Source organism: Phalacrocorax aristotelis, chromosome 18 (genome assembly GCF_949628215.1).
Source record: "Phalacrocorax aristotelis chromosome 18, bGulAri2.1, whole genome shotgun sequence".
Lineage (NCBI taxonomy): Eukaryota > Metazoa > Chordata > Aves > Suliformes > Phalacrocoracidae > Phalacrocorax > Phalacrocorax aristotelis.
Genome location: NC_134293.1, coordinates 6,350,161 through 6,376,746, shown reverse-complemented (window position 1 = coordinate 6,376,746; position 26,586 = coordinate 6,350,161). Strand labels below are relative to the sequence as shown.

General features: G+C 54.1%; 1 protein-coding gene across 9 annotated transcripts in view; it reads right to left on the bottom strand.

The window, feature by feature from the left end:
* Nucleotides 1-26,586, bottom strand: part of RAP1GAP2 (RAP1 GTPase activating protein 2) — an 80,173-nt gene that overhangs the window by 31,383 nt on the left and 22,204 nt on the right. For 2 of the 9 annotated variants that reach the window (XM_075113021.1, XM_075113022.1), the window contains exon 1: nt 8,327-8,483. The exons of the other annotated variants lie outside the window; for them this stretch is intronic. In XM_075113021.1, the coding sequence (XP_074969122.1) occupies nt 8,327-8,433 (107 nt within the window). In that variant the 5' untranslated portion in view covers nt 8,434-8,483. Of the gene's footprint in view, nt 1-8,326; nt 8,484-26,586 lie in introns of those variants that run through there. 9 annotated transcript variants of the gene reach the window in all.

Here is a 26,586-nt window from a genome sequence, read left to right as displayed (position 1 = left end):
ACGGCGTGCACAGCAGCCAAGCACCGATGCCCGCCAGGGTCCTCTCCAAAACATGCAGGTCCTGCCAGAGGGTACGCACCCAACCTCCTGCAACACCTGCCCTCGCCACCAGCCCCACCACCCTGGCTACTGCCCTCCCACCCATGCCGCCCTCTTCCATCAAGTCCCAGCTCTCACGACAGCAGGTGACAACCGCATGCTGGACATGGGGGAGGTGTGGGAGCCTGCAGCCCCTCCTCGGCAGGGCCACGCGCCCTGGGCATGCAGCAGAGATGCAATAGGGACGCTGCAGGCACCACAGGCAAGTTTTCTACAAGACCGTTGGTGCAACAGCAACTGCAAAACCCCACCATTGCCTGTGTGAGCTAAGGAGACGCTCTTGGCTGCGTCCCTGCTAATGAGAGACTTAACCAGAGCTTGAGAAGGGCTGGCTCTGCTCGTCCTGCCTGTATGCACAACAACTCTTGCTCATAGGCTTCTCCTGTTCCCGATGAAACTTGACTCCATCTCTTAAAACAAATAAATGTACGCATGTGCACACACACGATTATATATACACATATGCATATAGGTAAGCTTTTAGGAGAAAGCCCTCTGCATGCTGCGGGTTGCAGGAAGGCACTGCAGCCTCCTGCCCGTCCGCAGCCCCACGCTGCAGGATCCCAGCCTACCCTCTACAGCGCCACGGCCCAGACGAGGGATTTGGCATCTCTCCCTGTTGCTGCAGGACTGGCTTTATGGCGGAGCAGGGGAGAGCAGCCGGAGCCGGCGGCGCCTCAGAGCCCACGTCCCTGCAGCCGGCACGATTAGGTTTGTCTGGGGGGGCTGCCAGTTGTCAGCCTGCGCTGTTAATGCATTGCGTGTACAGAGACAAGAGAAGCAGGGAGCTGCGGCGCCTGTGACTGAGGGAAGGCAGGGACCAACAGGACGCAAATCAAGAGTTCTCATTAGTCAATGACTAAGGAGCAAGAATTAATGAACTTCGGTTGTAGCCAGGGAAACATCAGCTGGATGGCAGGGGAAATTCAGGGCTGGAGTTCAAGACCATAAATCTGTCCCAGAGGCACAAGAACAGCCCAGGAGGAGCACAGGGGGCTCAGCACAGCGCTGGGGAGATCTACACACTGCTGCGTCAGGCAGCGCTGCAGCTGAGACCAACCGCTGGCATGCGGGGACCCGACTCACAGACCCCTGGGACTTGGCAGACCAAATCCTCTGACACTTGTAATTAATTGCTGATTGCACTTCTCTGAGCCCAGGGTGCTTGGGGTCCTGCCATCAGGACTTACTTCCCTTGGACTCAGAGCTCCTCCCAAGGTGCAGGCAGCCACAGGCAGGAGGAAGGTGGATTTTTTGGCCTCTGGGCTGCAATGGGATGAAGCAGGAGGAGCAGAGTGGAGAGCTGCCCTGCGGCTACAAGGGGCGACAGCAAAGCAGGACCATCAGCACCCGTCACCATCAGCGTTGCAGCTGCAGGGCACCAAGGGCTGTGGCACTGCCTGGGTTGTGCCAGCAACACAACTGCACCTGGAATCACTGGGGGAAATTCCCAGTCATTAGTGTCCAAAAGTTAATCCAGACCAAGGATGACTGGCATTTTACATTACATTAAACCAATACACATCTTATTTTTTCTTTCTATTTTTTTAAATCAGAGCAGGTCAAATTTGCCTTACATTATTACCTCTCATTTAAGCTCTTAGCGTCTTCTGTTTTTTCAGTGCAAGAAATGAATTAAAACAATGTGGGACTGTGTATGGGCAATAGCAGAATTCATGTCGTGCCCACCTATACTGTTTATCGAGCTCCTTCCCCTTCTCCACAAATTCACCATGACTCCACTGCTGAAAAAATGCTGAGGATTGCAGGTTTTTACTGTTTGCTCTTTGACTTTCTAGGGCACTAAAGCACATCTTGATCTGGAGCAAACCACTCATCCTTTGCTCTCCTTGCTTTGAACCCTGAGCTCTGCCTGATTGCACTAATCTGCGTAGTGGCCTCAAAGGCATAAAATGTATCAGACTTTGTAAAGATTAAAGTTACAGGATGCACTCAAATAATTTGATTTGATCTGGGATTTGTAACAGGTTGCCATAGCATCATATTCTAAGTATTATAAAATCACTCACACAACTTAACAGCATGTTCCTCTGTCACATGCTGATTGCTTCTTTGGGGCCAAACTGCTGGAACTGCTCCTGCAGTTCCGGGGGGAGCAAAACAAACCCATTCACCAGCCATTGCTTGTAATTAGCCTCCGTGCACTGGAAATATGTTATGTTGTACTGCAACCATTGACTCGAATGATTCAGTCTGCCGTCAGCTATGGGGTCAAGGGCCATCAGCCTAATTCCCAAACAGATTACCCTCACGGGATGATAAATGAATCATAAGGAAGATTCGCGTGTCTTTATCCATGCACCGGCACACTCACACTGAGAAGCAGCCTCCGGGGATCTCCCCTGAAGACAACAGCAGAGCCAGAGGGTGCTCACAGCAGCCCCACGTCGTGACCCGGCCCCTGGCTGGCGCCAGGGGTGCGAGTCTCTGCAGAGCCCAAACCACAGCAGAGGTCCCAGGCATTCACATCAGCAAGGACCGGGACTGCGGGACGCTGTGCAGCTCCCCATGGGGTGGGGAAGGATGGCAGGAATAGTGCAATGAACTTAAGCCTGGCCTTGGCTCGGCACGGCTCCAATAAACGGCCTCTGCAATCACTCCACACTCGCCTCTCCCTGGCACCATGGGAGACGTGTGGCTCGAGGTTCAATAATATATCCAAAGGTTATGGCACTGCACTCACTCCCCAGAGGCAGCACCCAGCAAGCAGCCAGGTGCTTCACCTGGCCCCCACACCCCCAGGCCCACCCTTGGCCACGGCCAGGCATCAGCGCACGGGATGGGGGAGAGCATCCTCCGGAGCCGTAAGGCTGGACAGCCGGACAGCGGCCTTCCCGGAAGGCAACACGGGCATCATTTTGTAATTTTATTTCTTAATTTTTCTCATTAGACAAATTAAGAGAGAAGGAAAAGAAAGAATTAGAGTCCTACATACTTAGAAATCTAATTAAGGAAATACCTTAATGCAGTTACGCAGGCCCAACTGCACGGTTTCTAATGGAGAACGTGAGATCAGCCCTGCCATCCTGACACAGGTCCCGTGTTCCCCCCAGGGCTGGGGCTGCAGCCTCGGGGCTGTGCTGGGGGGCACCCCACTGCACCAGCCCCCACCGGGGAGGCACAGCCTGTGTGGCCAGGGTTGCTCCCCCTGCTTCTCCCAAAGGCAGAGCAAATGGGGATTCTTCCCCCCATTTTGAGTGCGTGGGCACTGGGTTTTCTAGCGCTGGTGAATTCCCAACACAGCGAGCACAGATGAAGTCTTTCTCTTGTCTTTAAAGCATCCCTGATCACACCCCAAAAGCGCCTACAAATTCATATCCTGAATTTGGTAAACCCTGCCGACACACTGAAATTGTGATTAAAATGTCCCGTTCAGTACAGAGCCAGGGCTGCCAGGACGCCTGGGGCCCCCTGAGCTTTCCCAACCGAACCCCTGACTCTGAGCATACACTTCCCTCATGCTTTCTCAGTCTTAAGCCTAATGAAAAACTTATAATGCATCCCACTTCTTGTTTTGTTCGTCTGATTTACTAGACAGGCTCTAAATTGACACGGTACGTTCACATAAATTACCCGTGGGAAGGGAAGATGTCAACATATTATCTGACACAGCGAAGTATTTCCACACTAAGTGGTTAGCTCTACCTTTTGTTACATTGTGTAAATTAAACATGGAGCATTGCAGGTTACCTTTATGCCTACGCTTAATTCTGCGGATGAAACCTGGCCTAAGGAGGTGCAAAACTCTTGCAGCAACAAGTTCAGCCTGTCTAGATGCTGTATCCTTGAGAAGGACAGCAAAGATTATCCTGTAAATTAACAGCCTCTATTTTTGGACCTATAATTTTTTTGTCCTTGATGGGCATCACCTTGCCAGCTGCTCCCTTTTTAGTTTATTTAATATTCAATGCCCAGTGTCTTCAGTTTTCACAAGGGACTGTGCTCATGTATTGCTTTTCATCCTTACACTGCCCCGGGTTAAGCTCCCATCATGGGGCGGGTGGTGGGAGCAGAGCCCAGGCTGCTCATCCTCCCTCTGCGGGAGGATCCTCTCCATCCCTGCTCCCTGCAGGCAGGTCCTGCACGGCTGCTGCGGCTCACGGCACACGGCTGGGACTGAGCCTCTGACACCCAGCTCCCGGGACACCAGCGGACTCTTGCTGGAAGCGGTCAGGAGCCCTCAGCCAGCTGCTCATAAGTCACAAAAAAAACCAACCCAAAAATGGTTGGGGTTTTTTTCTGCAGCAGAGACAAGGGCACCACATTGAGATTTTACACCTGGAAATCTGCAGTGAGTGCCTGAACGAGGCACCTTACTCTGACTTTGAACAGCTCTCCATCCAATCCCAGGGACTCCAGGCAAGCAAGATCTCACTGCATCATCACTCATCCCAGGGAGGACATCTGCAGAGGACATGCACTGCTGCAGGGCTCCCACTGACTTCAGGCAGCCCTGGGGCTCCAAAGCCACCCTAGACCTGGGTTTCATCCTCCCACCCACATGCACCCAGAGCTGTGAAGCTGCTGGGGCTCCACACTGCACCGCGCTGTGAAACATCTTCCCTGATACTCTTTTATGTCCTGGGCTCAGGCTGACCCTACCCTGAATGTTACCTTCTTGCATGGATGCCTGAGAGCCAGAAAAGAAACAGTGCAGCATTTTCTGGACTAGATTTCTTGCAATATTTGCAAATTTCCAGCCTGCATCTCTGTGCACACACAGCCTCCCTCACTGCACAGCTCCCACAAGCGGGAACCAAAGCCCTGCTCAGAGCAAGGTGACATTTAACTGCCAATGAGTTTGGCTTTAATTACTCCTCTGCACCGAGAATATTGTTGAGAACAGTTCGGAGCGTCCCGCGCTCGTGCGGGCAGCGCTGCCTGTGCTGGTTGTGTGGGTCACAGCTGCGCCACGCATTGCCTGTCCCACCTGGGGGCATGGCGAGGAGCTGGCTCCTGCTTTGCCTGCACCTGTACAGACACTGGGCTCTATCCAAATGGCCCAGGACTTCCCACTTGGTCTGGCTAGGGAAGTATGGCCCGATATGCAAATAATGATGGAAAGAGGTTTTTATAGTTTACAAATTTTGTTGTCTGACGTCACTTGCAGGAATAGAGAGAAAGTGGTGATTTCCCACAGCGTTTGGGTAAACCAGCCAAGGCACTCACAGACCTTTTAAAACCAGAAGGCTCATCTGATCCAGTTCCTGACAAACACGAGCCAACGAGCCTTGGGCAGCCGTTTCTGAGCTGATTCAGTAATTTGCGAATTACAGAGAACAGCTCCCAGAAACCAGTGCCGCCAACTGCAGGCAGAAGTGCTGTCCCTGCCTGGGCATCCACGCCAGGGGCAGGAGGTGGAGTGGCAGCAGGGAGGCCCAAAATACACGGGGTGCTGCTCTGGTGAACATCCCACTGAAACAAACGGGGATTAAAACTGACTTCAGCATTACGAAGTTTTCACTCCAAGGCTCCGGGAGACAGACTACCCATAAGTAGCCCTCACCGAACTAAAGCGTAAACTAACAGCAGCAATAAAATACGTCTACCTTATTCCCAGTTGCCTACACCATAGCTGAGGCCAGTACGTGAATGGAGGGGTGCACCCACACCAAGGCACCCACCCATTGGCTTTACCCTGCGGAAAGACCGTAGGCCACCATAGCATCACCTGGCTTGCACACAGGACATTCAGGAAAACCGGTTTAGACAAAAATACCCAGTCCCAAATCCTAGGTTTCTGGAGTGGTACTGGAGCTAGGAGGAGCCCCAAGCCCATGGCAGCAGCAGCCCCCCAGGCCCCAGCCGCTGGTGCACGTTACTGTTGTCCCCCTCCAGCTCAAGCGCGCAGGACAGGCATGGACAGATTGATTGTGAGCAGAGGGAGCAAGGTAAGCAACACCCTGGGCTGCGAGCGGAGCTTGGTGAAGTCCATTTGTTGCCCTGCACTTTGCTGGGTTGGTAACAGGAAAGGGACATGGGCCACCAGGGACTCTGCAGCTGCCACCGATCCTGGCAGGCTTGCATATGGCTCATATAAAGCAAAATTCAATTGCAAACACAGAACAAAGACCAAATGTAGGAGGAAAAAAAGAAAATAGGAGCAGGTGGAGGAACAGAGTCCCTTTCGACGACGACGCTAGCAGCCCTTTCCTTTTCCTGCAGATTATGTCACTTTGATGGCCCTGGCAGCTTGCATAAGATGAAGCAACCACCGTAAAGCACTGCTTGAATTCTTGCAATCACTCCCATGAAGGTTTCTCAGTCCGCAGCAGACAGGCAAAAACCTCCTCAGGGTCTTGTTCTCCCCTTGAGAAGTCTGTGTGACTCTCATTGTCCTCAGTAAACCCTGTAGCAAGGACTACACTGAGAGGGTTTGTGCTCAACGTGATGGTGAGGAAAAAAATTAAAAATAAAAAAATCAGACTTGCACATCACTGGTCAGATTTCTGTGAGAGTTCAGAGCCAGAATTTTTGTCAGCCCTCAAGTGTCATGCTGAGCTCATTCATACAAATCTGGTACCTAGGGGAAAGACGACTCTTTGGGAAACACCTTGCTCGGCGTGACTGGTAAAGCACTCTCTTCCTTCCCTGCCATGCTTTGAGGCGAACGCGGGACGGCCCATGAGTTTCAGCGGGGACAGTGTTCAGAAGAGCATTTGGGCCCCCACTGGCAGCACAGACCTCCCCAGCGCTCGGATGCTCCCTGCGTGCAGCACGTGAAAGCAGGAAAAGAGGCTCCAGACCACGGAGCACCAGGCAGGGCATGGGGGCCCTGGCCACCCCCAAGGCAACCAGCCCCTGCAAAACATGCTGGCCCGTAGCTGGAGCCCGTGGCCCACGGGCAGAACTACAGCAGGGGCAGGTCTTGGCTAAATGAGGAAAAACCCAAGGGGCAAAAGCAGGGATGGGAATGGCTGAGCCCGCCAGGACAGCCCCCGTACCCCGCATCCCAGCCAGGGGCAGAGGAGGACAGGGGTCACAGCCATGGCACAGCCCAGCTCAGGTGAACATCCATCTTTGCTATGTACTCAGGACCACCAGGACCTGCAAGTTGTTTTTTTCTGACTGTTCAGCTTTGATGGTCTACCTAAAATCCCAGCAAAGGAGAAGAAAATATCCCAAAACAACAACAGCAACACATGAACTATACAGGAAGGCCACCATTAAGTCATAAAAGCACCACTAAAATCCTGCTCTCATGGGCGCCCGCTGTCCAAGGCAAAGCACCTCCAGCAGCAGCACCAAAAAACGAGGTATGGACCCTACGACCCGAAACTGTGGGTGGGGAAAGAGCTAAAGCTTCACCCCCAATCATCTTGCTCTGATTTTTCAGGCTCACAGACTAAAGGGGTGGTGAGGGGGTGGTGTGTGTGCTTTACGACAGAGATTCCAAATAATCAATTATTCATTCATATGGTTTTGGTACAAAATCATAAATTGAACAAAAAAAAAACCCAAAACCCTCAAACTGCAGCAGTGCCCACGTCGCTTCCACCCCGAACCAGAGGTATGAACACGGCCAAGGTCTGGATGCATATTTCTTACTATTTTTAACAACAAAGTTGCCAGAGCAGCACAGTCCTGGAGGAGAGAGAACTCCCTGACCGAGGATGCGCAGCATAAATCAGAGCAGGGTAAATCTCTGAAGCAAACAGCAACTCCCCTTAAGGAGCGGGGGGGAAAGCGGAGCCGTGCAGAGCAGGCGCAAGCTAACACAATATTGCAAACTGGCTATTTCCTCAAAACACAAAGTTGAACATAAAGTACAATCCGTGGCTTAGTCAATGAAAGATGAAACCGTTTGTCAGCTGTTCCCAGCGAAGCGACAAAGCTGTTGAGCTGAGTTAAAGCAGTTCCGCGAACACGGCGATCCCTGAAAAGAGAACGGTCCTCCTTGGTCTTCTCCGGCAGAAGAAACGGGCGGCGGGGTTAAACCCAGCTCGGGCAGGCTGAAGCGCGGCCCCTGCACACGCACACGCACGCCGTGAGCGGGGCGCGGCGATGGTCCCCGTGCCTCCAGCCCGGCTCCGGGGCAGCGCTGCCGCTTTACACCCGCACGCCGGATCCATCCCGACACCGGCCGCCGCGGATGCCACGAGGCTCGGGCCGGCTCGCCCAGAGCCCCGCTGCCCCGGCCCGGCCCCGCCGCTGCCCGGCGCCTTTGCTCAGGGATCCGAACGCCGGGAACCACCTCGCGCGGTACCTTTTCTCCTTGCTCTGCCTGCGGGATCTGTGCAGCAGCCCGATGAGCACCACGGCCGCCCGGATCCCCGCCCGCCGGGAGTGCATCCTGCCCGTCGGCCGGGACATCGCCGCTGCCGGCGCCGCCGACCGCGCTCCGACCCTCGCCGAGGCACCTGCGGGGGAGGCGGCGGCGCGTCCGCGCCCGCCTCCGCGCCCGCGCCGCCCTGCGCGCTCCCCGCCGCTGCGCGGGGCCGCTCCGCTGCGCGGGGCTGCTCCGGTGGCGACGGGCGCGGGCAGGGCTCGCTGAGGAGCGGCCACCGCTCTCCTCCTCCCCCCCCCCCCCCCCGCCCCAAAAAGGCTGTCGCCCCCCCCCAAAAAGGCTGCCCCCCCACCCACCCACCCACCCCCCTCCGCAGCCCGCCAGCCTGGGTTTTGCCGGGGCAAGCTGGGGTTTTGAGCACACTGAATGAACAAGGGACCTCATTCCCTCTGGCAGAGCTCCAGGGTCACCGCGGACACTGCGTTACCTTGATGCCGAGGCTTCCATGAAAACAGCCCGCACCACCACCCATACACCGGGTTCTTTAAAGGGTGAAGTTACATTACAGCCCCCTTAAATTCTGAACAGAGGGATTTGTTCCTGCCTTGCAAACGGTTTTTTCCCTGCCTTTTTCAGACATTAGCAAACCTTCCCCATACGGGACAGCTCTGAGCTGGGCCAAGCCAGGTGCCCACTGTGCTTGTGCCAAGCCAGGTGCCCACTGTGCTTGTGCCAGGGATGAACATCCATCCCGCTGCAGAGATGCACGGAGCCAGGCTTGGGATCAGCACGACAGCACGAGCCCTCCAGCTTGCCTCTTACAAGGGGGAGCTGGCACACAGCTTGTTCCAGGAAATATATGTTGTTTTTTTTTTAATTAAGTAAACTGTAAATGATCTACTTCACAACCTCAGCACCTTTCCCTGGAAGTCTTTGTTGCCACGGTGATAAAACACCCGGGTCTCTCTGCCCCGCCCCCTCCCATCTCACCTTCCTCCTCTGCGAGTTTAATTTTCATGGGAATAAGACACAGGACTAGCTACAGCATTTTGAGCATGTTCTTCCTTAGAGGGATAAAAACACAGTCCATGCTGTAGGCATGTATGAGAACATGCAGGCAAAACTGCAGCCATCCGTTGGACTGAAGCATCAGCATCTTCCCGAAATCCCACCGGTGCTTCGCATCTTCACAGCCAACCTCAGAGAGTCATAACCCTACTGCATCATCTGGTCAAGCCCATGAAAGTGTTTCCCCGGGTGTGCTTGGCCTTAGAGCAGGGAGAGGACAACCTCCCACCGGCAGCGGGGTGCGGGACCCCCAGAGCGGCTGTTTGGCAAACTGTCACAACCTACAGGTCAGAGCTTTTAGAGGGACCCTGCTGCAAACAGGCAGCCTGATGAGTGGGCACGCGAGGGCTGCAGGGCCAGCTGAGGCCACCCCACCTCCAGCATCCCACCCAAGCAGGACCCCCACTGCTGCAGCCCCTGGGGAAAGATGGGGAGAACAGCCTTCCGCTCCTTGCCCACTTGGGGAGGCTTATCACGCACAGTCCAACAGCCCAGCAGTCCCGACAGGGCACGGAGCATGAGCTGCCTGGAAACCCCCTGGCCAGGGCAGTCAATCATTAACAGCGTGTGGGGCTCTCCTGGCAAAGCTCGTAATAAATGTGCTTGCTCAGGAGCAAACAGTTCGCAAAGGCCACAGAGCACATCTGCCACGGAGCTGTCGCTCTGGCCGCCTCCTCCTGCCTGCCATGCTTAAGGTGATCAACATAACCTTAGCTCTGGCCTTTTCTATCAAAATGTCTCAGCACAATCTCTAATTGGATGTATTCTTTAATTTCAACCAAAAAACCCATCATCACCATAATGTCTTTATGCATTGTACTGTAAGTCAGATAAAAATATGTGCTGTGTTATTTTTGTCAATATGCCACATTAATTCACCCTAGAAGAACCTGACGGCGGTTCAGCCGTCACCACACCATTCATATTCACCTACACAGCACACGTGTAGCTCTTCAAAGAGTCAAGATCTAAACTTAAATCCAAGACTAGTATTTTCATATTTCAACAGAGCTTGATGGGTCCCTGGGGAGGCTGAAGCAGCAGAAGGGTCTCTCCAGCACAGTAACTCCAGCAGACAAGTGTCAGGGTCCCCACTTCCCCACAATGAAGTGCCCAACCCATCCTCAAAACACCCCGAAACATGTTTCTTCCTCTTTGGCATAACATCAGATGATGCCAAACCGCATGTGGTGGGTGAGAGAACGCAAGCCGATAAGGGGAAAGAATTCCGTTAAGCCTGGGTGCTGCCTTCCTCCCCACTGGCAGGGAAGAGCGCTTAACTCACACCGTGAAGCCTTTTAATAAAGTTTTTGTTGGACCAACAAATCCCTTTGTTCTTGTGGAAAATACCTGGCTCCTTCCTTTCAAGCAGAAATCATCAATCTGACACATTTCTCAGGCATAGGAGAAAAAAAAAAAAAAAGAAAAAAGAAAAAAGAAAAGAAATTAGAACCCATTTCCATGTCAAATTATACCAATTCTCCAGCACCTCATTAGCTTCCAGTTAATGGAGGGGGAGGGGTTTTAATTTTAAACCTTTTACCTCTCGCATTAAACAGGCAGCTTCGAATTTCATTGAATCTCTCTCTCTGGAGACATTTTCCACTGTCTCTCTTCCCCTTTTCCAGACACGTTAAGTATTAATCTCCTCTTGTTTTATGCTGAAGTGGCTTTGTATTGATTTTTAAAGATGTTCAATTCTCTCATATTTGGAAATAGAGAATCACTTTAAGCAGACGCACTCAGCCATACTTTCTTCTCCACCCAAATACGGCAAACAAGCCCCCACTGAAATCAATTTCTTCTGGACTTCATTGCAGCTGATTTGTAATTTATAAGATGAGGGCAAGATAATAAATGGCAAGGGGCTGGATGAGGGCTGGTGGTGCAGGAGCTTGGTACCCAGTTTGCAGCCACGCCATGCCATTCTCGCACAGAGAAAGGGCTGCGAGGAAAGCACTGGAGCCCCCGTTCCTTCCACCACTCCAGCACAAACAAGCTCCTGTCTGGTAGGAGGCCATGGGTTTTCCTAAGACTTCTGGATGCTCGGTCACTGGACACACAGGTGAAGGGGTACCAGGGACCTCCTGCTCCTGAGGACATCACTTGTGGCTGCAACAGTCCCTGGAGAAGCTGCCCTGTATTTCTCACATTCTGCTGCCTGATGAAAGGCTCCAGCACAGACTGGGGCAGGATGCCAGGCACACCCAGGGAGGCAGGGAAAGTGGCAGGGCTGGTGTATCCGAACAGCCCGTGTCCCTGCCTGCCTTCCCCAGCGCCTGCTGCTCTCCCCTCTCACGCCCGGTGGGTTCTCCTTGCAAAGGGACAGCTCACCGTGCACGCAGCAATGATCTCTGCTTGCCAACCAGAGGAGCAGGAACAGGGGGGGCACGGCAGGCTGTGCGGCACAGTGAGCTGCACCCCATCACCAGCGCGGGCACGGCGCTGCAGGTCGCTGGGGCACCCTGACCCGGGAGCAGAGCCAGGTCTCTTTGGCTCCTGCAGTGCTTTGGCCATGGTGTGCGTCCCCAGTTCAGCCTTTACTCTCTCCAAGAGAAGATCCCACCAAACTGATCCCAGCAAGGGGCAAGTACTCTGCCCACATCCTGGTCAGCTACAGAAACACCTCTGCAACGCATTTCCCCAGCCCCACATCTTGTCCCCCGGCTCAGCTGGGCTGGGGTGACTCTGGCCAACCCCCAGTTCCCACAGTGATGCCACGGGAGCCTTGCCCTCCTGAGGGTTTGAGAGGGGGATGCCCTGTCGGGGCCAGCACCTGCAAAAGACCTCCAGCTCGTGTCACATGTGTCAGCACAGATGTGCCAAAGGATGTCTTTTAAGACAGAAAGCTGCAGCCTGAGAGGCTTAGACTGGAAATCAGGGAAACTGAGGGGTTTGGGTCAACCCTAGAAGAGCTCCCCAGAGGGGCTGCCAGCTCACCATCCACAGAGGTTTCCTGGGCTCGGCTGGAGGGAGCTGCAGCCCGCCCTGTGATGTAGCCCAGACCAGAGACCACAAGCTCCCTCCCTCCCCCTCAAGTTTTTGGGCTCCTCCATCCCCATCCTTCCTGTAAAGATTCAGTATTACCTCTGCAGTGACTAAATAGCCTCCAAGTTAAGCAGCTGCCCTGTTTTATGAAGAAATAAATATCTCTTTAAAAATGCCCTGACATTTTTTGCTTCAGAGAAAGCAGTTTTGCAGCTAACTAGGAAGCTGGGTCCCAAGAGGCTGGAGAGAGCTCACGGCAGGTTAGGACAATTACACGCCATGATTAATAAATCACCTGGGTGGCTGGCTCATTTATGCAAAGCCTGGCATTTTCTTCTGGACACTCTGCTAAGAAAGAAGGAGCTGAAAATACCAGGTTGTGACAAGATCAAGCCTTCATCCCCTATATTACCGAATCTCCCATGAATAAATGACGCTATTAATATTATTAAGGAGCCATATATTTACGGAATAACTTTGGCTTTTGTGTTAATGCTGTGTTAATGCTGCAGTGAGATTAAATCACCCATCGGTGAGCAGCCCGTCGACCTTCCCAAGTCACCCGCAGGTGCATTTCCACCCATGAAGGCCCGCAGAGCCCTGTCGCTCACACCTGAGCCCAGCTCCGGTGACTCAGGGCTTCTCCAGCCAGAGCTGCAGCGCTGCCTTGTCAGACAGCTCAGGATAAGTCCTGGACGCCCTCTGTGCCTCCCTTTGCAAGAGATATTTCTGGTTCCCTCACTCACGAGGGACAGATCCAGAAATACACGAACTATGCGGGGCATTTGCCACGGCCGGGCTGGAGGCATGGCCAGCCCATCGCTGCAGCGCCATGGCTGAGCCATAGTGGCTGACCGGGCGCCGAGAGCTCTGCCCAGGGACCCTTCCCCACCACCCTAAGCACTCACGCGGAGACCCCAATGGGTGCTTCCCCCCACCCAAGTGGGATGTGGCTGGGCATGGGTGCCTGCAATGCCTGGGTGGGAAAGCTGGGACAGGGGCAGCTGCGCCAGCACCAGGGACCATGAGCCAGAGAGGAACAAAAGGAGCCGAAGCAGCACAGACCGAAAGACAAAAATAGTAACCGGTTCTCCGTAAAGAAGCAGTCACATTCCAATTTCACTGGCATGGGAAGAAAAGGATTTGGGAGCTTGCAAACTAGGGAGAAAGCGATTATAGCATTTCAAATGGTGCTGCAGGAAGAGGATAAGCGTGCATCCAGTTTTAAGAGAAGTATCACAGAAATAGAGCTTTAGATTATGTTACATCCAGCCTTAAGTAACCTGATTAGAGATTTATTTTATGGCTTCAGTTAGAAAGATATAGAGGAAATATCAAGAAAGCATGAAGCCAGCTCCTCCACACAGGCAGCGCAGAGACAGAAGACAGCAAGTTTTATCTCTCTTGAAACAGTGCGAGACGAGTATCATATGCCACCAGCAACCTTAGCACCTTGTCAATTTAGAGTGATTGGAAGAGGGACTAATGTGTGCCAAGGCAGGGGGCAGACCCGGCTCCTGCCCCAGCACAGCCGCCAAGGCTTCCCCACCACACCGCAATGCCCAAACCCTGGTGCTCCCTGCGCCCCGGTACTGTGGCTGCTGTACAGAAACACAGGATTGATGTGCAAAAAGAAATTCATCTGCCTAGCTCGACTAGGAGCCAATGCAATGGGCTTGTCCCCCATCCAGAGCCCATCCCCATCACAAGTGCACACAGGCATCGACCTTTTGCCTGACTTGGGGCTGAGCGTGGCCCACGATGTTCCATCTCCCCAGAGCAATTATCAGCCTTCCCAGGAAATAAGCAGGGAAAGCAATCAAAGCCGCAGCGAAAGAACAAAAATTCATTATGAGCGAACAACCTCTCACTGCAGAAGGAAGCCAAGGCTCAGCCAGGTATTGCTAGCCATTAAAAACAAGCTGGCCCCACACAAGAGCAGCAGGGTCTGACGGTCAACAGCACTGCAGATACGGCACCCGTAGGAGCTGGGAGGCAGCCAGGAGGCCGGGTGAGCAGAGCGCGGCTCGGGTGCATGTGGCACCCATTCCATGGTTAAAGAGGCTTTGAAAGAAGAGATTTCAGTATGTAAAGTAATCACAAAAGACTACCTAAAAATAATCAGGGGCTTAGCAGGCCCCAGACCCGACCTCATTTTGGCTGCACCCTCTGTGCACAAGCCATCATTTCCCTAGAGGTGGAGCAGGGCTTTTGCTGCATCTCAGGACATCCCCTCACTGCATTTGCACAGCAAAAGGGTAAGACAAGCAGGCAGCAGCACAGAAAGCTCCTCCCAGCACCTCGGAGCAGGCATCGGTATTAAAAAACATTAAAAAATAAAATATAAAAAACCATAGCAAATGGGCCAAGCCCTCTAAGGACCACAGCATCCATGCTTCCCTACAAGGAACTGTGTTCCTGGCTGTCAGACATCCCAGTGCCTGGCTGCTCTCCTGCCTTCATCAGCGTATGTGAGACCAGAGGGTCTTGGGGCAAAGCTCCCTTAACCACAGCCCCCACATAGTGGGGGGCACATCTTCCCCCAGTGGGCTCCTGGAGCCCTGGGTGGGCAGCACAGATATCCCATCTGCCAGCCCCCCTTGCTCACACCACTGCCGCTCCCAGTCCATGCAGACATGGCAGGAACTGAGCCCCAAGTGCCCCCCATTCACTCCCAGCGTCCTGAGGACGTTGTCTCCAGAGCCACGGCTGGCGCCTGGGACACACGCATGCCTGCAGCTCCTGCGGCCACAGTCGGGGCAAGCCCTGGCCCCTCACACGATGCTGCACCCTCCAGTCCCACTTGTGGCAGGCAGTGGGGGTCCTTATGCCACAGGGTGGGCTCAGGCTTTACCCAGGCTACTGGATGGAGCATGAGAACCCTAAGCTCCTGCTCTGGCCAACACGGGTGGTCCTAAGGGTACGCTACAGCCCTTATTGCTCCAGTTTACAAGCACTTCCAGAGCAAAATGTGAACAATCTTTCCACTGTAGTGCCCCAGCATGAAACCAGGCAGTGACACCAGCACTGGAGCTGAGCTTCTTGGGCAGAGCCTGGGCAGTGGCAGTTCCTGTGGCACTCAGCAGCCTCCCCATCTCATCCCACTGGTGTGGAAACCGGCACTGTGAGCACCGGCAGAACCCCCTGCCTGTTCCTGCCCACCCCAAAACCACGCAGAAACGGGTCAGCAGAGTCCCCACAAAACCTCGGCCGGCAGTGGGCTGGCCGCGGTGGCTGCAGAGGCAGCTCCTTGGCCACACACGGTACGTTTCCACGCTGGCAGACACCCAGACTTGCACACAGACCCCCCTGTGCCCCATGGAGGAGAACTAAGAAGCAATTTAAACTCCAGTGAGAGGCAAGAAATGCCACTCGATTAAGCCATGGGGGTGCAAATTACTCCCTTCTAGGAACCAAGAGGCTCAGCCCCTCTAGAACCCCTGCTTGCTCTCTGTACTCTGCAGAGAAGAGCAAGGTAGGTCCCTCATCACATGCATTACCCAATGCAATCAGCTGTTTGCTGCTTGCAAAGAGATCCCAGTCCCGGCAAGTTACACAGCCTTTCCTGGGTGACAGGAGTGGCAGCACCTCCTCTCTGCACACCCCGAACCATCCCTGCTCAGGGTTGTACAGTCTCCAAAGCACCCCGTTGAAACAGTTAATTGCTGCAGAGTGCACAGGTGATGCCAAGCACCACGTCACTGCTGCTACATTTGTGTTATTAATCAGGCTTTAAAATACACCTGAAACGAGCTGTCATTTGTTAGAGCACTCAAACTGAGATAATAAGAATTAGTGGAAAACTAGGGGTTGGGCTTGGATGTATATGGGACAGGGTCTGAGGGCCAGCGTGGAGCAGGCTGGAAGGGAATGGGGTTTTGCCCTGAAATCCAGCTGGACAGTTCTGCACAGGGTGTTACTGCTAGTCCTTTGACATTGCTGTATATGGCAATAACACGCAGAGTACAAACTAAGATAACTCTGTGTAGCACAGAGATAAAAAATGAATTAGTAGTATGACACTGCAGTTAAACTTTGAGCACAAAAGACTGAAAGTGGATATCACAATGGGGCCGTTTGTACCCCAGAAAGGCACCCCGTGCCAGAGCACCAGTGATAGTGCAGCCAGGCCACGGGACCTGCCTGCTGTGCAATCGGCTCGACGCCCCTTCTCTTCCCCTTCCGCTGAGAAGCCGAGAGAAGGAGGCAGCAAATATTTGCCTACTTAGCAAGCTGGCAGGAGGTCAAACGAATGGCTATTTGCTCAAGTACAAGAGCTGCTGGGATTTGCACCGCAGAGCATGGGTCCTTCTGCGTCCGCTCTGCCAGCAATGAGTGTCCCTCCCCACCGTGTCCCCTGCACCCACAGGCACCCATCCCTCAGCCCCCATGCCCAGCACCCAGGCCTCATCCCCAGACAGCAGTGAGCAGCCACGCTCGTTCAGTGCCACATCCTTCCCATCTTCTCTGACCAGCCTTCGAAATCTCAGCCTTTTAATTAGATGAGCTACCAATTATCCACTCACTCATTTCCCCTGGTGGCCCCACTCCCCGCAGCAAGCAGGCAAGGCTGGACCGTGGAACGGGCACCATGAGGCACACACTGTGCACCCACCAGCCACATGCCAGGAAAGGTGCCCACCCAACCCCAACCTCAGCCCTCGGCACCCACCGAGGGCAGGGAGGCACCAGTCCCCCCTCCTGGTGACCAGGGCAGCAAAGCCTAAGTGAGAAGTGCCCCCCCCCCCCATAATTAGCCCTGCTCAGGATGAAGCATCACCCAAGGCATGGGTTTCGCCTTTCCAGGGGCTCATCAGTCACACACAGCTGGCATTGCTGCCGGAGAAGCCACAGCGGCCCGTGGCAGTAAGGGTTCTTCCAGCCCAGGAAGATTACCAAAATTATAACGATGACTTGCAAAGAAAACCTTGTGGGCTGAGCAAGGCCAGGCAAATGAGGGCAAAGCTCTTCATCCAGGGCTACTGCAGCAACATTTTCCAGATCAAACACTCTGGGGTCAGACAGGAATGCCCGGTTGTCTGTGCTGTGTTTGTATCAAACCATCTCTGACAATCCAGGGGGCTTAGTCAGCTGGATCTGCTTCATGCAAGAAGATATACAGATATCTTTTTGTCTACATATCTACAGATATCTATCTACATGCGCCTGTATGTCTATCTATAGGTTCTGATGGTTTTATTTTTGGAACCATTCCTCCTTCAGCAGCCTCCAGAGAGACACAGCTTTGATAAGAAGCTCTTAGAAAGCACCTTCCCATCACACACATCCCAGGACTTCAGAACAAGAGTCGTGTTTTGTGCTGAGCCCGCCCTTCAGCACCGGCAAGCAGAGCACCGCCAAGCAGCGCTGGCCCTGACTCCTTGGCACATTGCGGAGCCAGCAAACACCATGGTAAACCAAAGCGGTTTTGCAGACAGGAATATGGTAGCACAGGGAGATGAAGTGAGCTGCTGAAGGCCAGGCAGTGAATCAGGGGCAGAGAGGAGATGGCAGGCATGCGTCACGCTGCTGCCATGGGAGGGCAGGAGCCCCAGGGCCCAGGTGCAGCGTCAGCCCCTGCCCGGTTTGCTTCCTTAAGTGACTGTATCGTTTCTGATGGTTAAACACAGTACAAGGTAGTTAGGCCTATGACAGCAGCACAATTATATGGAAATTGTATTCTTGATAATTTGGGGTATTTTTCCCTGTGAATGCAGGCTTTCTGAAGAGACGAGTGCCAAGATTTCAGCATTCAATTAAATTAGATCAAATCAGCAGAGGAAATAAGCCTTTACAGCATGAGCAGATCCTTTGAATTTTACTAGCAAATCAGTGAACTAAACGCCATCATTTATCATTAACATCACTAATAAAGCCAGATTCCGGATGCACAGCAAACTAACATCAGCCACACACCCAATGCTTACCACCAGCACCCTCCTTAGCTTTCGGTCCTTCCCCAGCTCCCTGTGCAAGACCACCCCTGCAGCCGTTATTCCAATCAATTGCCATTGGCATCCAGCCAAGAAGCTGGATTAGGCCCAAAGTGCAACCCCAACCAAGCAACGTTCCTTCTCGAGGATGCTGCAAGGGATGCAGAAGTAGGGAGGTGACCCAAAGCAGAGGGGCGGGGGGCGGAGCAGGCTTGGGCAGAGGCATCAGGCTCCCAAGGACTGCTCACAGGAGCCCAGCGTTTTGGGGAGAGCCACCCTCCACAGGGTCTTGTCAGCCACAGGTAGGGGAACACAGGGAACAGCACAGGGCCAGTCAGCACTGCTCCTCCGACAGCAACAGGCGATGCTGATCCATGTTCCTGAGCCCAGCTGCTGCAGAAGGCCACAACTTCAGCCCCATCCCTACGAGCGCCGGATTAAACATCCCAAAGTATCCGCTGATGGGGTCGGATGCGGCACCGTGCTGCCAGTCCCATACTGCAGAGCCTAAAACCCAGGCACGTGAGTCACGGGACTGCTGCAGTTAAAACTGACACCAGGGCAGGGTTTTGCTTAACCTGTGCCTGAACCACCACAGCAGCCCCTGGTACTGCCGGGCACACCACCGCTACACGAGGTCCAGCGCAGGTGGGATGCAGCTGTGGCCAGCATGGGCTGGGAGCCAGACCTTGCCTGGGCAGAGCGAGCAGGAGCGCTGGTAGCTGCAAATGCAGATGCTCATGGCAATGCTGAATATTCAGCTGGCTCTGGAGGGGCTGCTCCAGAGAAGTGTTAATCGCATTATGTAAAAGAGGAGCCCCAGCCAAGCAGAGTGCATGCCTAGGCCTCTCTAATCCCCCTCGACAGGGCAGCAGCACCACAGCCGCTCCCCCTCCCAAGCCCCCCACTGCCGCAGAGGCAGCCCTCCCAGCCCAAGGAAAGTGTCAGGAGGGGCCAGTTAATCTAAACGCGTGATGGGGAAATGGCAGCCTGCAAGGACATGCCTGGCAGTGCCACGGGGGGCCGCGGGAGCCCTGGAAAAATCTTGTGCTGTATCTGGGCCTTGACTTCCCTTGATACTGGGGTGTTTTTGTGACCAGGGAGATCACAGCTACCTCCGCATGAATCCGTACTGCAATGAGCTCCCATACCCAGTGGAAGCAGCGCCAGCACCTGAGCAGCACCGCAGACAGGTGCCACATAGGGAGAAACACTTTCTACCTCCAGAAACCTCATGCGGAGATCAGCACCCTGCTGTGCTGTGCTCACCAGTGGTGAACTGCCAGGGGTGGTCATCGGTTCATGTGGGAACGCATCCTGGTGCTGCAGAGGGCAGCAGCCAAACCAGCAACTCCCCAGTCCTCGGGGGCTCCCCCAGGAGATGCTGCCATCTCGATTACCCATCTCCCTTAGACACCTTGTTTGATGTGAGAGCATTAAAAGACACATAATTTGTGGAGCTAAAACACCGGTATTATCTCAGTGACACATCCGTACAATAGGGAATGTGCTGAAGTCAATCACATTCAGAAATGGGTTTCTATCACTCTACAGCTTTTTCCCTGCCTCTTGCTCCAGAATGAAGATGATGCAGTCGTTATCTGTAAACCCACCATCTTCCTCTTGTGCTGTGCAACCTCATCAATGGTCAGGAGCAAGAGACCTGGGTCAAGCGTGCTGGGGCTTTGGGAAGCAGAGGGTACAATGCCCTTGGGCAGGAGCTTTCACTGGCAGCTGATACCCACACGTGAGGGAGGCTGGACAGAGGGGTACCTGCTCCATACCAGCTCCATGTGCACACTGCCCATACCGCTATAGGGTCTCTGGATGGTTGCTTGTCCTCTCTAGGAGGAGATGTACCTGCAGCAGCACAGAAGTGACCCAGCCAAGGCAGCATCTTTTGTACATGCAGCTGCAGCAGCAGCTGTGGGCAACAGTACAAATAGAGTCGAAAGGAAAAGTCTCATTTCCAACCAGCCAGGGCCGCAGAGAGCCTGCAAGGGGACTGGCATCTCAGGTGAAAGGGTATGACTTATGTGTCCCATTTCTCAGTCTTTCCCTGAGCACTGGCACTCTCAAGGAGCAGACACAGACCCTTGGTCTGATCCTTCTTACCTTCTTACCATCACGTTCTCATTCTCCAGCCTGTCAGTACACCTCCCTGTCCTCAAGCTTAATGTGCAAGCAAAGAGTGGATCACTCTGCTAACACAGTTGCACTGGGTTTTCGGAGCTCCAGTGAAGACCTGATGGAAACCCTGCCCCGCTTCCGAGCCCCTGGAGCGGCCGGGCCGGCTGGTTATCACCCCCACGTCACCGAGCAATGTAACCCACGTCACCTCAGGGAAGAGAACATCGAGCTCTGCATTCCAAATTGTAGAGGATTAACACCAAATTTCTTGTAGGAGGAAGGAACTGTCACAGTCCCTGGCATGACACCGGTAACATTTGAGAGGAATGAGACAGGACGGTGTCTGAAAGGAGTGACCTTTGAGTCTTCACGGAGACTTCATAATGTAGCTCTGACCTATTCAAGTATCTGCCAAGCCTCTTCACATCTCTTCCGGGTGGGAGTCTGAGACAAACCAGGTTTTCACAACAGGCTTTGGAAGATGTGAGGTCCTCAGCTATCACACGGGTCCAATGCTGACGCTGGTGTTTGCTAACCGAGCGCAAAAACAGCATCATGAGCCCCACCAGAAATAAAACTCCAGAGATGGGGAGGGCCATTTCCAGACAGGGACCATGGCCATGCCGGCACTGTCTGGCCCCGAACCGTCCCTCAGCGCAGGAGTGCTGCCAGGCAGCTCCCGGGCACCAGGCACAGCACCAGCAGCCGCCCGTCCCTGCCACAACGCGGGGCTTGCCGGCACTGGTCGCTGTTGGGAGGCCAGGACCCCGCCGACTAGAAGGAAAAGAAACAGCCGGCAGGAGCGGTACAGTAATTAACAAAATTATCATCAGGAAAAAAACCACAGGCATTGGCACAGTGCCTGCACTACCGTGCCGCTGCTCCCTGCCCTGCTTTGGGCTCCTTGGCTCAGCAGAGCCAGGGCTGCTCATGCTTCCTAAATCACACCCACCCCAGCAGCAAGCAGATGCATGGCCACAGCCAAGGGGAAGCCAACAGGCATGCTGAGCAGGGTAAAAGCCCCTCTAAACCCCTGGTACTCACCAGCAGCCGGGGACCCTGCTGCCCCAGGTGAGACACACAGCAGCCCCAGCTGCGCCCCTCAGCTCCTGTCCTCCCACACACCCCAGTATTTGGGAGCACACACCAGCAGGCAGATGGTGTCTCTATCACTCCAGCGATTAAGGCTCCCTCTCCTACCACAACAATATTTGCTTTTAGAAGGCTGTTATTCTTCCGAGCAACCGCCTTTCGATTGTCTGCAAACAGCTCCTATTTTGACAGGCTATAAATATGGCAGGAGGAAAGATATATAAGCCAGCACAGTTTATTAGTTCTGAAACGGAGCTAAAAATAGACCCATGTGGGGTTGCTAAGTCCTCTGGGCAGATGTAATTGTCAATAATCTAGCTTTAAATATGTGAAGGCTGTTTTGACAGCAACAACAACATTTTAACATATGGGACTGGATAGCACACAAGCAGAATGCGCCGCTGCGCCACCTCCAACGTCGCCGGGAAGCAACGTTTGCATTGCCGGATCCCAGCCCACTGCCTCTGCTCTATAGCTGGGGTTTCTGCAGTTTCTGCAGTAACAAACCCCCAAATACCTACAGCAAGCCACTGAGATGAAAGCGCCTAGCCAAATACCAAAGGAAGTCTCCTAGGGCAGGAGCATCAATGGAGCTGTGCCAGTAGCCGCCCCCGCCCCCCTCAAAATTTGAGAGAGATAAGTCTTACTAGATTAAATGGCTGAAACACCCCGAGTCCTCAAAGCTGACAGCACCTTCCTCCTCCTGGGAAAGCTTCCTCCGTCCCAGTAAGGCTTTGAAATGTGCTGCAAGGACATGGCACAGGCAAGGGGCTGGGTGTCTCCGGGGGCAGCCAAGGTGATAACTGCCCTTCTGCGAAGAGGGAAACACTCCCGCCTGCTTGCCGGAGATAGGGGCAAGATGTTGGGACTGGCTAGATTTTGTAAATCCCCAGCCAGCCCTGGGGCCGGCCAAGGCAGGGCTGACTGTGCCCCTGCCACTGCTCACCTCCCAGGGCGAGCACTCTAGGCTGGGCTGCGCTCCACCCCCCGACCACCCATCCTCTGGCCACCATCTCTGGCGTGTCCTTGTTCGTCACCTCCTGACCATGGCAGTATCACCCGTGCAAGGGTCTTTTGCAACACAATGCACAGCGACCGACTGCGTGAAGCTGCTCACAGGGGACCAGCACCAGCACCAGCACCGCTGCAAGCTGCTGAGCAAAGAGTGACCCCTCCAGCTCGTCTTTCTCCCACCAGTGCCCGTGTGCCAGGGGCCACCTGGGGCTGGCGCAGTAGTACCAAGCAGTAGTAGCAGCCCTGAGGCTCCAAACACTCCCCTCTTTGCAACATGGAGGGCCACAGTGTCCCCAGTCCCAGGGTGGCTGCTGGGGCCCTGCCCCATCCTCACTGATGGGGTGATGAGGACAAGGTGGGTGCTGGCCTCTCCCAAGCTGTGCCTCGGCTCAGACAGACATTGCTCCTCAGATCCTTCTCAATTTTTCTTCTTAAAATTATACAGTACCTCAGTAAAAAGATCAGCTCTTGTACCCAGTGAAAGTCATTTCTGTCCATAAAGAAAATAGGATACCATTAAGGTTCCCATCTCCCAGGTTGTTTTTCCCCTTCAAGAAAATAGATGTGATTTTTGGGGGTGGTTCTGCACTTACACATGGTGTTGATGGGATGCCATGCTGTTGGAGCTCCACCAGCCCAGTGAATCACCCCAGCGCAGCCATGATGTCCAAACCCTGGTTCTGCATCAGCCCTCCTCAGGGAGAACCCCTTCACCCCCCGGCGTGCCAGAAGGCAAGGGGCAGAGGCAGACACCACCTGCCCTGCACTCACCCTGCTTGGGTTTATCTTTAGTCACAAAAAGGCAGATACCAAAAAAACACCACTGAAACAAAAGAAACCCCAAAATCCATTTCTGTCCTAAGGACATCAGAACCCCCAGCATCGCCTACAGTGGCCATCCCAAGCCCAAGGGTAGAAGGGCAGCGCTGCCCATCAGCAGCACCTACTCACAGCCCCAACAAGAACGCGGCTCCAGCAGCGGGGCCTCAGCAGCAGCAAAGGGCATTTTGGGGCCATGAGGGGTGTGTCTGCACCCCCAGGCTGTCCCCAGGGCAGGGCAGGGCTGAGCCCTGGCGCAGAGCCCGCGTGGGACAGGACCATCCCTATCTCAGCCCGGCAGCCAGCGCTGCTGGGAGGGCAAAGCCCAGATTTCACAGAAGCAGCCGGGGCTGGGATGAGCGCATCCTGAGGTGGCACGATCTGCTCAACCCGGCCCTGTCGTGACCGAGGTGTCAGCACTGCAGCCAAACTCCACCAGGGCTCGGTGAGCAGCCCCGCAGCCACCCGCCTGCCCACCCCAGGCACCAGGACCTGCCGCAGCCCCGTGTGGGCGATGGCACAGTGCCAACCTGCTCATCCATGGGCCACCAGACCCTAAACTGGCAACAAAAACATGGCTGACAGGCTAATTTCTTTGCATAAAAAGCAAATGAAGCAGCAGCAGCGAGAACTGGCTGATGATTCACGCAAGCCCCCAGACGCGCTGCCCTACTTTCACCCTAGTTTCGCTAGTTTTACATTCCTCCTTTTAAATTACTGACTCCCACCTTTGCTTCATCATGCTGAAGATCTCCAGCCTGGTGATGCACAGGCGGTGTGTGCTGGGATGCGGGGACCGGTAGCACAGCTCACCGCTGCGAGGGTCCCCAGGGCGCAGCGCTGGGCAGGACCCCCCAGGCAGGAGCAGAGACAAAGCCAGTGCCCAGTCCCTGCTCCCCTAGAGGCACCGAGCACTGCTCCATCCCCTGCAGACCCCCCACTCATCGCTCACACCAGGGCCCAGAGGGGCGACCACCGCAGAGTGACTCACAGCATGAACTGGGTGACAGGACTTGCAGAAGGGGAGAAGAGCAGCCCCTGTACGGCCACACAGCAGCAGGACCCCAATGCCTGATGCCTGGGTTCCCCTCACTTTTATCCACTCACAGCGGGAACAAGCAGCAGCGAAAAGCCAAGTGCTCGTGTGCCGACTGGTGGCACGCCTGGGAAGATGCTTCAGCCAGGGAAGCAAGAGACAGGCAGGAGCAGGGATGGGCAGGAGCAGGGATGGGCAAGAGCCCCAGCCAAGCACCCACAGGCTGCAGCCAGGTTGGGAAGGAACCTCTGAAAGGCACCGCAGTCAGTCCCACAGTGCAGCGACCCACGGCCTCTCCTAGCTTGTTTGAATCTGCACTGCAAATAAAGGAGGACTTAGAAATGCTTTCACACATGCCCATCTCCTCCTCCCAGAAAAGAAGGCTCAAATCACACTGCCTGGGTCTGGATACACACCCAAACGTGGTCAGAGCAGAGCTTTTCTGTTGGGTTTGTTTGTTTGTTTGTTATGGTTGGGTGGGTTTTGTTTTTTAACCAAAATAAAAAAGAAACTCAAACACCAAAACCTCTCTGAATCAGTGAAGGACTTGAATCTGGATCTGGCACAGCCAAAGCCTGGGGCTGCTCCAGCCACCCTCTGGCCATTTGCACCAGGAGCCCAGCAGGGCAGGTGCTTCGCCTTTCCCCCACCAGCCAGTCTCCTGCCAGGCAGAGCTGTCACCTCGGGTCTGCATGAGGGTAGTGCTGACATTTATCTCTGCAGCCCTCAATTCCCGCGGCACTGGCGAGGGCTGGCCCAAACGTGCAGGAGGCGGCTCTGAGGCAGCAGACGGCAAGCGGGAACAACATCAGCCAGTGCCTGCGGCAGCCACAGGGACTTGTCACTGTCCCTGGCCACTTGCCTGCAGCCTCGCTGGCTCTCACGGGGGGCTTTGTCCCAGCCGGGACACGGGCATGAGACCTGGCACCAACATAAGGACTCATTTTGCCTGGGATGCTGTGTCTGACCACGTGCCTCCAAGCTGCCACTGCCCTGCACGCCCATACTGCAACAGGAAACTCCCAGGAGAGAAGGCAGAGCAGCAGCTTGGCTGGGAAAACATTAAGCAAGGTAAATCGGGTTTACACCATTATTTTGAATAGACTATACCATTTGAGGGTGCACTCTGCCTCCTCGCTTTTCGCTGCCACATGAACGCAGGGGAAACCCTGTGGGAGCCCAGCTGACACCTGCAAGGGGACCTCTGGTTCATGACCCATCATGGATGGTTTAAGTTCCCAGCAAAACTTGACAAAAAATCAGGGTGAGATAAGAGTTAGGACCAAGAAAGATGGCTTAGGAAAAGCTCAGAAGAATTTGCTGTGATTAGACAAGCCACATATACATTAATAAAAATCAATATAACTGACAACAGTAACATTAGAAAGGGAGAGGCATCACTCCAGGGTGATAAGAGCATCTGAGACAGCAGAGCGATGCATATTAAACAACCTTCACCTCAGCTGGGTGCCCAATTAACGCTCATCCAGCCACACACAAACTCTACCCAGCACTCAGCTGAGAGCTGGGACCAGCCCGTACCTCATTTTGCCCCTCCAGCCCCAGCACTGATTTTAACTGATTTTAAAGTTTGCTCAGAGTCCCAGGGCATCCTTCACACACGGGCTCCATACGCTCAGTTTTTCTCTTTCATTTCTGCACCAGAGCCAAGATAACTGCCTCCCCCGGCACACTGGCTGGGGGGGAGTCACCGCAGGAGGTTTCACACAGCAGGCCCGGCAGCCCCGGAGATAAGCAGTTACGAATCAGATGAAGTAGGAAGCCTGCCCGCCTCCCCTGTTCGCTGCAGACAACTGCTTTGCGGTAGTTTTGATAGCGTTTTCTTTGCAGCGTAACACATATGCTACTACAGCTGAAGTATAATTGCAAAACATATATTTGCATGCAATTATCCATTTTAAAAGGTGGTAATAAAGTCAAAGGAATTTAGTTAGACACAATCTGCTCTCCAGACCTTGTCCTCATAGGACCTAAGCCAAACCTCGGAGATTACTGCAAGAGTCAATGCAGCTACCACCAAGAAGCTAAATCATTCCCACGTCTTCCCATTAACTCAGCTCTGGCCCATCAAATATTAAAGAGCCTCAAGCCTCCACACAGCTCGTTTTATGAGGGTCAAGTAAATCTTTCATCTCATC